Source organism: Hemitrygon akajei, chromosome 29 (genome assembly GCF_048418815.1).
Source record: "Hemitrygon akajei chromosome 29, sHemAka1.3, whole genome shotgun sequence".
Classification (NCBI taxonomy): Eukaryota; Metazoa; Chordata; class Chondrichthyes; order Myliobatiformes; family Dasyatidae; genus Hemitrygon; species Hemitrygon akajei.
In genome coordinates, this window is record NC_133152.1 from 20257067 (window position 1) to 20270679 (window position 13613).

Genomic DNA, 13613 nt, shown 5'->3' on the forward strand with positions numbered 1-13613 from the left:
TGTAATGTGAGGTTATTTGATTTATTGTTTCCTTCCTGTCAGCTTGAACCAGTCCGGCCAGTGTCCACTGACCTTTCTCGTTAACAAGCTGATTTTGCTCTCAAAACTGCAGCTCTTTTTTTTTGTTTTTTCTTTGCACCATTCTCTGTAAACTCTGGAGACCGTCATGCATAAAAATCCCAGGAGATCAGCAGTTTCTGAGATACTCAAACCACCCCATCTGGCACCAACAATCATTCCACAGTCAAAGTCACTTAGATCACATTTCTTCCCCATTCTGATGTTTGGTCTAAAGGATCTGCATGCTTTTATGCATCAGCTGCTGCCACCTTATTGGCTGATCGGATATATGCATTAGCAAGCAGGGGTATCTCATAAAGTGGCCACTGAGTGTATGCAAAAGATTAGTTAAACATAGCAGAATTGTGGATATCATAGAGATAATACACCTGACTGTTCCATCACAATCCCTGACTATGAAATGATTTCCAGTCCTGGACATTGTGGTGGCATTGTGATATACAGGTGGGAGGGACTGCAGACCCCATAAAGACGAGGCATCAAACTAAGTATTGATTAGGCAATTTCTTTCTTATTACTATCCATTGACCTCCTGTAGCTGATGAATCAGCACTCCTTCATGCTGTATAACACTTGGGAGAAGAATAAGTAACAGCAAGGGGACAGAATGTACTCTGAGCAGCGGACTTCAGTATCTATCGGGGATTGTGGTTTAGCAGCACTATGTCTTGCTGGCCAGGTCATGCAGAACTTATTGACCAGACTGAGTATTTGGCAATCAATGAGTGAATTAATGTGAGGGAGAAACCTACCTGGCTATGCCAGACAGAATTAGAATCAGAATCAGGTTTATATATAGTAAGGAAATGTTCATAGACTGTTCAGAAATCTGATGCTGAAGGGGGAAGAGCTGTTCTTAAAACATTGGGTGTGTGCCTTCAGGCTCCTGCGTCTCCTCCCTGTTGGCAGTAATGACAAAATGGCCTGTCCTGGGTGGTGGGGCACATTAAAGGTGATGCTGCCTTTTTGAAGCATCACCTGTTGATGATATCCTTGAGGTTGGGGGGATTAGTATCCATAATGGAGCTTACAAACCTCTAGCCATTTTTTCCGGTGCTTTGCAGAGGCCTCTCCATACCAGATGGTGATCCAACCAATACTCTCTGTGGTACATCTGCGGAAATTTGCTACTGTCTTTAGTGACGTAAGAATCTCCTCAAACTCCCAGTGAAATATTGCTGCTGGTGTATCTTCCTCATACTGTATCAATATGCTGAGCCTAGGATAGATCTTCAGAGATGTTGGCACTCAGGAACTTGAAACTGCTCACCCTTTCCAGTGCTGATCCCTCGATAAGTTCTGCTGTGTGTTCCGTCATCTTCACCTTTCCAAAGTTCACAATCAATTCTTCGGTCTCACTTGCTGCGAATGCAAGGTTGTTATTGTGACAACAGTCAACCAACTGATCCATCTCAACTCTTTGTTGACATCTGAGATTCTAGTGACCACAGATATGTCATTGGCGAGTTTTTAGAAGATGACTGCATTGTGCCTACTCACACAGCCATGGGTGTAGAGAGAGTAGAGCAGTGGGTTAAGCATGCCTCCTTGAGGTGAGTCTATTGATAGTCAGCGAGGATGTATTATTTCCGATTTGCACTGACTGGGGTCGCTCGATGAGGAAGTCAAGGTTCCAGTTGCAGAGGGAGGTACAGAGGCCCAGGTTCTAGAGTTTGTAGATTAGAACTGAGGCAATGATGATGTTGCATATATGCTGACCTGTAATCAATAAGCAGCAGTCTGACTCAAGTATTGCTGTTGTCCTAATGATCCAAGGCCAAGTGGAGAGCCAGTGAGATTGCATCAGCTGTAGACCTATTGTGGCAGTAGGCAAATTGCAGTGGATCCAGGTCTTTGCTCTAGTTAATATTTAGCCATGATCAGCCTCTCTACAGTAGATTTGTGTGCAACTGGGGTATAGTCATTCAGGCAGCTCACCCTGCTCTTCTTTATTGAGGCCCTTTTAAGCTGGTGGGAAACTCTGACTGCAAAAGTGAGAGGTTGAAGGTGCTCCAGCCAGTTGGTTAGCACAGGTTTTCAATGCTGTATCAAGTACACCATCGGGGCTTGACACCTTGTGGGAGTTCAACCTCTTGGAAGATGTTCTGATGTTTGGCCTCTGAGACAGATCTCAGGGTCACCATATGCTGCAGGGATTCGAACCGGTGTATGTAGTTTTATTCCCTCTTTCAAAGCGTGCATAGGGGAGTGAAGCACCACACCCATTTATGTTGTTAGGTTTCAGTTTGTAGGAAGTACTGGCCTGCAAACCCTGTGCATTTGAATCCATATCTAGCTTCACTCGGAACTGATTTTTAATTCTTAAGGTGAACTTCAACCAGCTTGTAGAGTTCTGGTCTTGAAAGCCACAGTTTTAACCCTCAGCAGGTTGCCAATCACACGGCTTATCCCCGGCTTCTGGTTTGGCTACGTCCGGCATGATCACCGGCAATACAGAACAATCCTTACCAACTCTGATGGAAGAGACCACCACACAATCCTTGTGGAGGCAAAGAGCTGTCATTACACTGAGAACATCCTCCACCATACAAACCTGCTAAAGGGGATAGTTTTAGAACAGATCTGGAGCTCAACTGTGCAACACTGTGGACAAATTGGAGAGGGAATGTGCGCCTGGCTGGCATTACTGATAGGGTGCACAGGAGGTGTCAACCCTGGCTCTGCAAGGAGTGCAGAAGAGTACTAGTTACAGCCAAAAAGGTGCCAGCCCCATGAAGTTACGATATACACTCAATGGCCATTCTACTGGGCTCCTCCTGTACCGAATAAAGTGGCCACTGAGTGCGTGTTTGTGGTCTTCTGTTGTAGCAGCTCATCCATTTCAAGTTCCAGCATGTTGTGCACTCAGAAATACTCTGCTGCACACCACAGTTATTTGAGTTGCTGCCACCTTCCTGTCAGCCTGAACCTCTCTGGCTCTTCTCCACTGAGCTCTCTCATTAACAAACTGTTTTCATCCACAGAACTGCCATTCATCAAATGTTTTTTTTTTTTTTTGTTTTTCATACCATTCTCTGTAAACTCTGGAGACTGCCGTGCATGAAAATCCCAGGAGATCTGCATTTTCTGAGATACTCTAATCACCCTGTCTGGCACCATCAAGGTCATTTAGATTACATTTCTTCACCATTATGACGTTTGATTGGAACAACAACTAAACAACTTCTTCTACTACACCTTTTGACTTCTAATGGCGGCTGGCAGTCCAACTTAAAGGTGCATTATCACCACCAGCTGGACTGGAGTGTGGTTTCCAAAATAAGGGGAAAAAAACCCTTACTGCTTATTTTTTCAAATGAATGCTAAATTACCCCAAAAAGCCCTATAGAATCTAACTATGAATGACGACACTGTGAATTAAATTAAGTTCACTCCCATAACCTCACAAAGTTTTTAAATGAAAACTATCATGAAGCCTACATCTGATTTCTTTCAACCTTATATGCTCCACACTGTATTAGTATATGTTCAGCTGTTTCATAATGATGACAAAGCCTATGCAACCCAGAATGATGCTTTCCGCCAAGATATAAGGAATAATTAAGCCTGGTATGCCCAATTCTAAGTTGTGTCAAAATAATTCCTTCCCTTCTTGTTTTACCTTCTTCTCCCATAAACCGCCAGTTTTATGTATTCTATAAATGTGTCTGCCCTTATGACAATTATCCCAGAAGTCTTGCCATAACTCCCTAACTATCTCTACCAACCCCTTAGCTTCTGATTTGCTAAGTGGAAGAACTGTATCTACTGTTGAACTTTCAACAGCATTTTTAGCTGAACAATCAATTGTACTTCTTGACCATGTCTTCGTACTTCTATGTGCTGAGTTGCTACCACGTGACAGGTTGATTAGATATTTGTATTAATGAGCAGGTGTATCTAATAAAGTGACGACTGAGATTAGGACTGCTTTGGTGTGAAACACCATGCAACAGAACTAAGTGATCACACAACTAATAGATTAGATCAAAGCTCTGCAGTTCAAGATGTCAAACCTTTAATAATAATGAAAAATTAAACAATTCAAGGTTGTCTCCTGTTACAAGCATCCAATTTACAGTCACACCCTATGTACAAACCAGCTCCTATAATATTATTAAATTCAAAAGACTGACATTTGTACATAGATCTCTTTATATGAATGGCAAAACTAGTTTGCTTTCTGCCTCCACGTTCAATTATTCTTTTTTCTCAGTCATATTTGCCTTAGATGCCATTCATAACAATACTCGGGAAATACAGTTATGGTATTGAGTAATTCCTGTATATTTCTTTGATAAAGGCAAAATCGACTTGTGGACAAATGTGAAAATGAGGCACCTTCGTAACCCAGGGATGGCCTGTAGTGGGAGGGAGAGGCTTCCAGTCAAAAGAAAAACACCCTTCACCATTAGCCTCTGCAGTCTATCACAGAGCAATTCCTGGATATAATGCAAATGTAAATCTTCTTCACCACATAGCATTATCTTTTGATCTAATATTTAAATACATTTCCACTACTCCCCATTGACCATACTACATATTATATCTCATTGAAATACAGCACCGAATGGGCCCTTCTGGCCCTTTGAGCCATGCCAGCTAGCAATCCCCTCATCTAACCCTAGCCTAATCACGAGACATTTTACAATGACCAATTAACCTACCAACCAGCACACCTTTGAACTGTGGGAGGAAACCCATGCGGTCACGAGGAGAACGTACGAGCTCCTTATGGGCAGCGACAGGAATTGAACCCAGGTTTCCTGTACTGTAAAGCGTTGTGCTAACCACTACCCTACCATACCGCCCCAATATTTTCCTTATTTAACTGTCTGAAACCGATGAGGATTTGATATCAACACACCAGAGTGAACAGGCAAGGTTGTAATGATGCAGTAAGTGTCTTTCTGATTCAGCAGCGAGCATTATTATGAGCTGGGGCTGCTCAGTATTGACCCTGGATGAAGGTCAGACCTCAATCACTTGATTCATCAGGGGAGTAAAAAAAAGCACCAGAAATAAAACTAATATTGACAGTTCTTGCCGCCAGCAAATTTGGGCTAGTTTAATAGTTCCTCAGAGTTGTCAATACTGCATAAATTCCAAGCAGTGATTTTTCTTCACGCTCCGAAGCTAAAATATTTACAGAGCATGGCCAATAAAGCCAAACTCAAACATAAACCAATACCATATTTAAGCAATTGATTTAATCTATAATATTGGGTCATGATCTTCCATTTATTAAAGTTATTTCCTCCACAGAACCCTCTCTCCTGATTCTGACTGGGCCACAGTTTTATCAGCTCTGTTCATGCTAATTTACACAGCATGAAATAGAACATAGCTAATTCCCAAACACTAGAAAAATGCACAGATGCTGGAAATCCAAAGGAACACACACAAAATTCCTGGTCATTTGGCAGATCGTGGCTGGAGAAAAGCATTGAGCATGAAGGGTTAACTAATTTCCTTGTGACTCCAGTCTCACATCATGTGCTTAACTCTTAATGTCCTTGGACTGAGCAAGCCAACCCAAGAGAAGCAGAGAGAAGCGATGAAATGTTGCTCATAGCCAGAAAACCAATTTTAAACCTCTCCCAAGATTTGAGAAAACTGTTCTTGTTTGCAGTTGATTAAAAGCAACATCCGTCTATTCTCTTCAATTAATTCAGCTTCTGCAGGCAGAACAATGATGAGGCTGGGATCTTTCGGTCTATAGGAGCAAACAAAAGGGGAACTCAGCACATCAGGAAGCATCCATGGGTGGAAATGGACCATCGACTCTTCAGGTTGAGACTCTTCATCTGGACTTCTGAACCAGTCTTGATGAAGGGTGTTGACCGGAATTGTCAACTATTTCCCTCCGCAGATGCTGCCTGACTTGTTGAGCTCTTCCAGCATCTTGTCTGTTGATTCAGATTCCAGTGTCTGTAGACTTTTGTGTCTCCTGTGTTTCCAATCTGTAGGGTTTGGTGTGTTATAAGAGATTAGGGATTTTTCTGTTGATAATCTTGCAACAATGATGTGCATAGTACCATTTTTCCTCATTCTCTTCTAACCCCCACAAATAAAATGATGACTTCTATTTAAATTGCCCTCTCAACAGGGAAAATGTTTCAAGGTATTTCACAGGAGAGAGATTGAAAAAATGTTGATGCAAACCTTTGAAAGAGATACTGGAACAAATGACCAAAAGCTTAGCCAAAGAATGATTTTAAGGAATGTTTTGAAGGAGGTGAGGTTCAGGGTAGAAATTCTGGAGCGTGTGTTTAAGACAGCTTGACCATTCACCATGGAACGATGGAAAATGGGAATGTGCAAAATACCTGGACTAGATGAGCACTGACAATTCAGGATTGTAGCCATGGATGTTGTAACAGTTAACAAGAGTGGGAACAGAGAGGGATTTGAAAATGAGGATGAGATTTTTTTAACTGGGCTTGCAACCAATGAAGGCCAAACCATAGGGAATGAGGTGTTGTCAAAGAGGACACGGACAACGAAGTTTTAGACCGGCAAGGAACGCAAGTAACCAGTATAGAGAAAACACAATTTAAGTCAAGAAATGAGTTATTGACAGAATTGGTTTAGGTTTGAGATTAAATTTATTGGCATAGTTCCGCAAGTCCTTCAGCTTCAGGTCACTAGGGAATTTGTCTACTTAGAAATCTGTACAGTAGCTTTCCATCTTCTAGTTTCCTGAAATAGTTCAAGTGCTCCTGGTGAGTTACACAATCCTAAAATGGCCTTATTGACAAAGCCCTCTGTGCCAGCAACTTAAAGAGACTGTTTTCTACATTGCATATAGATTTACAGTGTTTAAATATTCTGCTTCCTTCTTGTTAGCAGTTGGGTTAAAACTAAAAGCTGCAGGTCAGAAAACGAACAACTTAATTATTTACCATCGTTAGCTTTGACAGTGTTGGTACTTACACTTCTGAGTCTGAAGATAATGACTTCAAATATTACCCTCGTGAGCTCAGAGAGTAATCAAGGCTACTACTTACAGGATATTCCCTTGCTAGACACCATCATTGCAAGAATGAGGTTTTGTTTGACCTCTCTGCAGATTTCAGAGTTATCTCAGATAATTTGAGGAAGTATGAGAAATATCCCCTATCTCTGTCCTTAACCAACATTACATTAAAGATTGTTGTCAGGTTATATGTGTTTTAAGGGAAATCGTCCTGCCTGCCCATTGTTTGCCATGCTTTCCTCAATGCAGCAGAGATTAGGCTTCACTATCAACAAAGTTCCATTTCCCCTTGAAACCACCAGATCAGGAGAACCCGAATCTGCCCAATGTGGAGGTTAGTTATCAAGCAAGTAATGTCCAGTGTTCAGCTGGAATCTGGAAATGGAGGAGAGATTCAGCTGGGAACAACAAAACCTCCTTCCCAGAGAGATCAGGACCCAGAATAAAGGCCAACCCTGAAGCCAAAAAGTAGAGAAATGAAATAAGTCAAAGGCTGCTGTCATTTGTAAAATCATTGCCAAGCCATTGGGTATATTTAAAGGGGGGGATGATAGGTTCTTGATTAGAAAGGTTACCTGGAGAAGGCAGGAGAATAGGGTTGAGAGAAACGAAAAATGGAATGACAGAGTCGACTCGATGGGGAAAATGACCTAATTCTGTTCTTCTATCTTATGGTCTTATGGGACGAAGGTAGCAAAAGGATTGGAATTTGAATTAAAGGAAGAATAGGAAATGAGGAAACAAAACACGGAGGAAGAAGTGTTGGAGAAGGTCTAGTTCTCAAACATGTTTTGGATACAGGGTAATCGGCTTCGATTGTCACATGTTTCCTTTCTGTCTGCAGCCGTCCAATCCCTGGATACTCTAAATGAACAGATCACATATTTCATCATGAGCAAGTCTGTAGCAATGGACACTCAGCGAGACGCCTTGTTGCCCGAGGAGCAGGACACCCTGAAGAATTCCTTGGCCTTAATGAGACACCTCCTCATGGACGTCCAGGTACAGAACAAACTTTACTTTTGTTTGCCAGTCTTTCCCCCGCTCACTGTTCGCAAAAGAATGAGGATGATATTGAGGACAAACGAGGGAACTTTAACCAACCCAGTCGCTGCTCAGCTTTACTCTTCAAAGCTAATACGGTGTTAAAATAATGATGAATTGGCTGAGTTTTTCCTGCATTTTCTGTTTTGGTTGTAGTGCTGCAATATATTGCCTCTTTGGCAGATTATGAATTTGTGAACATTGTGCTAAAGCTGTACTGAGCCAGGGCTCACTACAGCTCATATTTCATATGGTTGACATTCAGAACCAATTCACAAATCCAAAATGTCAGAGGGACTAAACTGGGAGGCAAGTATTCAATAATGATTAAAGCTGGCCATTGGAAACTAGGGACACTGGTACACGGGTTCAAACATGCAAAGGCACTGAGGTCAAGTTTTCCATGAAGACAATGGTGGACCCATGGAATGGACGTTTGGGCAAATTATTTGGCATGAAGGCTCTGAAGCCTTTTTTGAAAGATTTAATGTTGTGATCTGAGACACCAACATGGCTGTGCAGGTGGGACATAACCATGCCACTGGGCTGGAGTATGGACTGATCTTTAGTTATTCTCTGTCAGCACACAGCATGCCCACACTCTGCACCTTAATGACATAGACACCTCCAGTGTACAGGCAGTCCCCGGGTTACGTACGAGTTCCATTCCTGAGTCCGTCTTTAAGTCGGATTTGTACGCAAGTCGGAACAAGTACATCCGGTATTATGTAGCGTAAGTTCGTGAAACGTTTGTCTTACTATATAGTATATATTTTACCTTTCTATGCATATAAAAAACTTAAGAAATGTATGTATTCCAATAATTAAACCATTGCGTTGCTTAGTAATAATTGTAGCTTTCATCGGGGCAGGGCCTTTCACATGCTCCATTAATCTCACTTTATCCGTTATCCTTTAAAATTGTTCAGATCATTGACCAACTGTAGCCTAACGCTTTGCCAATGACCGATGGCGTTTCACCTCTTTCCAAATGCTTTATTATTTCCACTTTATTTTCAATCGCGATCGCTTCCCGTCAATGGAACAGAAACACTGTGGGCGGCGGGTCCTGACCTCCGCCGGCTCCCGAGGTCTGCTGGGTCCTAAGGACCACTGCACTGAGACAGGTTAAATGGGACAAGTGGGGGCTGTGCTGGGTTTGGGTATTTGACCCTCCACAATATTCCACGTGGAAATTTAAACTGCAGGTGGCAGTGTTTTTTTATGAGGTCGAGTTGCGAGCTCAACATCAACCCGGCACGGATGGTACGGGAGTCACTGGATCGACATCAACCCGGCATGGGAGCACACTGTCACTGGATCGAATCTCCGTTCTCGAGCCCGGTGCTGATCTCACTGCGCCACCATCCAACCGGAACGGGGGGGGGGGGGGGGGTGAGGGTCAGGGTGAATCTTACTAAGAAAAATTTAAGCCAAATACAAAGTTAAACACTCAACACAGTGTCAACGGCAATGATTTAAAATGGCGTATGGTGGCGCGATCCGACTTAAAATGGCAGACGGTGTCGCAATCCGACTTAAAATGGCGGAAGGTGTCATGATTTGACTTAATATGGCGGACGGCGTTCTCCTTCCTCGGTTCATAAGTATGAGTTGTCCGTAAGTCGGATGTTCGTAACTCGGGGACTACCTGTAGTCCTTCCATGTCTCATGTTTTCAAGCAGCAGGTAGCACTGCTCATGAATTTGCAAAGTTAATATATGTACTTCTAAAACCATGTGCCGTTGCCCAAATGAAGCCTGTTGTCTGAAACCTTCAAACCTAGTACTCATTGTAATATAAGCCCATAAGACATAGGAGCAGAATTAGGCCACTTGGCCCATTGAGTCTGCTACACCATTTCATGAAGACTGATCCATTTTCCTTCTCAGCCCCAATCTATGCCTTCTCCCCGTATCCCTTCATGCCCTGACCAATCAAGACTCTATCAACCTCTGCCTTAAATAAACATAAAGACTTGGCCTCCACAGCTGCCTGTGGCAAAGAATTCCACAAATTCGCCACTCTGTAGCTAAAGAAATTCCTCCTCATCTCCATTCTAAAAGGACACCCCTCCATTCTGAGGCTGTGTCCTCTGGTCCTAGACTCTTCTACCATAGAAAACATCCTCTACATATCCACTCTATCAAGGCCTTTCACCATTCGATAGCTTTCAATTAGGTCACCCCTCTTCTGAATTCCAGTGAATACAGGCCAGAGCTATCAAACAGCCTTCATATGATAAGCCATTCAATCCTCGAATCATTTTCATGAACCTCCTTTGAACCCTCTCTAGTGTCGGCACATCATTTCTAAGTTAAGGGGCCCAAAACTATAACATGGAGGTCAGTAATATGAATCTGTGTCAACGTGACACGAGAATCAGCTTCTTAACCCAGTGTCATGAATCATTCAAGGCGGTCAAGAAGCATTGGTTAATTCTTCCTTTTATCTGACCTTCAGAAGTAAAGTTGTGCAAATGTAGAAGATCAACTTGAAATTGGATTTGTAAATGAAAGCCACTATCTTTTCTTCTGCAGAAACATGGAGATTGCACACATACAGATAGGGAGACACACGCCAATGCACATACCATTAAGCTTAATCCATCAATTTAGTTAGCTTTGTGTTAGGTGCCGTGATGTGTAGATATGAACCTTTGCTTTAGCTTAGGTACAGGGAATGTCATCTTGGAATTGTGATAAACTATTTTCTTAGTGACATAGATTCTTGTCCCTGTTTATCAAGGCTGAGTTCGGGTCAAGCAGCAATGTCATTACCACCATTTTCAAATTGAAGGACGGTTGTGTGCAAAAGTTTTTCTGGAGCAAGTGCTTATTATCTGAAACTCATAACCTCTTATAGGACAAGTGAATTGGATAGCCACACGAGGAGAAATAATTAGCAGGTGAATAAGGGAAAGGGATTAAGTAGATTACTCTGTGAAATTGTCAATAGGCCTGTTAGAGTGATTTTTGGGTTTAGGACATATACATTTAGCAATTGACTTTGGCTACCAGTCTTCACATCTGAAAATATAATGTGGATTTAATTTGGAGTGCAGCTCTGAACAATCGGTTCCTAAAAGCCGTGAATCCCGGACCAGACAGTGCTGATTCAAATTCATTTGGATATCTGTGGTGTGGATGCACATCAGGAGGTGTGACGGTTGTGTGTAGTTTGAAAGAAAGCATTGTAAATGTGGAGTTGCCCTTTGATGCTTGGCGCATAAAATACCGAGCCCCGTGTCGGGCCAGACAGACCTTTCGAGCAGAAGCATCTCCACATGACGCCTGCTGTAGCTTGTTTTGTCGAATAAAGAAGCTGTTTTTTTTATCTACCAGTACTTTTCTCTAGTGACTTCATTCATGCAACCACAGCCCAAATAGTCAATACAATTCTACACTCCTATACTGTACTTCTATCCTTCAGCTGAGATGTCTATCAAGGTCCTGCTTGGGGTTATTAGGTGATTCTGGGCATTACCTTAAAAAGTGAAAGGATGATTGCCAGTGGTCCGGACATTGTCTCCATCAACCAACAGCAACAACATCATGCCAACTTGAAAGAGGTCTCGGCCTGAAACGTCAACTGTTTATTCATTTCCACGGATGCTGCCTGTCCTGCTGAGTTCCTCCAGCATTTTGCGTGTGTTGCTTTTGAAATGATTATGTTGCTTTTGGTGAGAATCTTCCATTTCTGCTTATGAAACTCTAGTTGCTGGACGTCAAAGATAATTCTGTGGCTATGAATCACTGAGCATGACCTGATGGTGAGATTAAATACAAGTGCAAGGTATTTCTTTCTTCTTAACTGATGAAGGTTTGAAACTGTTATTCGCCGGAGGATTCGATTCCCCAAATGTGGCTCATATCAGTAAAGATACGATTGTCGAGTGACATAACTAAGAAGTGAGTTTAAGATATGTTTCACATATTTTTCTAAGCATCTTGGGGACTACTTTATAATTTTGAGCCTATCACATCAAGATTTATAATGATAGAGAACAGAAACCTCTCTAAGAAACATCATAGTAAATTGCTGGGTAGCACAATGTGAACATTTCTGTACTGTACATAAGCAATAAGGCAATACATCTTCAGGTAGCCTGCTCTTGATGGTGGTTTCAATGAAGGAATCTTAACAAATATACTGGGACAATGTCCAGATCATTCAGATTCAGATTCAGTTTATTGTCATTTAGAAACCACACATGCAATGCAGTTAAAAAATCAGACAACGTTCCTCCAGAATGATATCACTAAAGCATATGACAAAACAGACTACACCAGAAAATCCACATAACGTTTGGCAATCCCCAATCCAGTGTCCGGAGAGGTTGCTGCGTATTAATATTGAGCTACCGTCTTAGCACGTTCCCCGGAAAGAAGCTCCAAATCAACCAGACAAACAAGACCAAAAACTAAAGCTACAAGACCTGCACAAAACCACATAGTTACAACATATAGTTACAACAGTACGAACAATAGCATAATTGATAAAAAAAAAACAGACCATGGGCACAGTAAAAATAGTCCAAAGATGTTAAAAGACTATAAGTTTGAAAGAAACCATCACACAGTTTCCACAAGTCCTCAGGGTCCCGATTGATTTGTCATCCCACTCCAGCAACAGAAGGGAATACCCCCGCTATGGACTTCCACGGCGCCGTCCGACTCAGCCTTGCAGACGCAGCACACAGTGAAAGCGACCTGACTGCAGCAGATTCAGAGTCTGTTGAGCCTCCAACCATCCCCTCCGGCACAGCTTCTCTGAGCACCATCCTCTGCCGAGCGTATTAAGACGCCCCTGCCAACGGCCATCGGCAACGCGACCCCGAGGACTGGGGGCCTGTTCTTCCCAGCAGAGACCCGGACCTCACAGCAGCAGCAGCAACGAAGAAGGTCTTCCTGGAGATTTCCCGATGTTCCTCCGTGCTCCCACATCCATTTTCAACCGATTATGATTGCGCACGGCACCCCTCTTCACAAATAACAGATAATCAGCTCCGGAGTGGCCGCTGCAAGCTGCGTCGCACCGCCATCTTGGATCATGCCATGGGTCTTGACAATCCTGGGCAAAAGGAAATTTTAATATCTCATTGGGACCATTACAAATAGACTCTTAGCTTACCTTTACCCAGATAAGCTTAACTGAGGACTAAGCTTAGCTCTAGATTAACCTCAGTTGTGCTGTAACCCTGCAAGCTAAGAGGCTGACACACAAAATGCTGGAGGAACTCAACACCTTAGGTAGCATCTATAAGAGGAATGAACAGTTAAAAATTTGGGCTGAGATTCTTCATTGGGACTTGAAAAGAAGGGGGCAGACACCTGAATATGACTCTTCCACCTATCACCTCCCAACCTCTTGCTTCATCTCCCTCCCCAACCACCCACCTTCCCCTCACCTAGTCTCACCTTTCACCTGCCAGCTAGTACTCCTCGCCTTCTCCAACCTTCTTATTCTGGCTTCCGTCCTCTACCTTTCCAGTCCTGATGATTTTCCA

At 42.7% G+C, this 13613-nt stretch overlaps 1 protein-coding gene across 2 annotated transcripts in view; it reads left to right on the plus strand.

Moving 5' to 3' along the window:
• Nucleotides 1-13613, plus strand: part of LOC140718273 (kazrin-like) — a 713538-nt gene that overhangs the window by 145040 nt on the left and 554885 nt on the right. For both annotated transcript variants that reach the window (XM_073031791.1, XM_073031792.1), the window contains exon 2: nt 7905-8062. In XM_073031791.1, coding sequence (XP_072887892.1) covers nt 7905-8062 — 158 coding nt within the window. The remainder of the gene's footprint in view (nt 1-7904; nt 8063-13613) is intronic.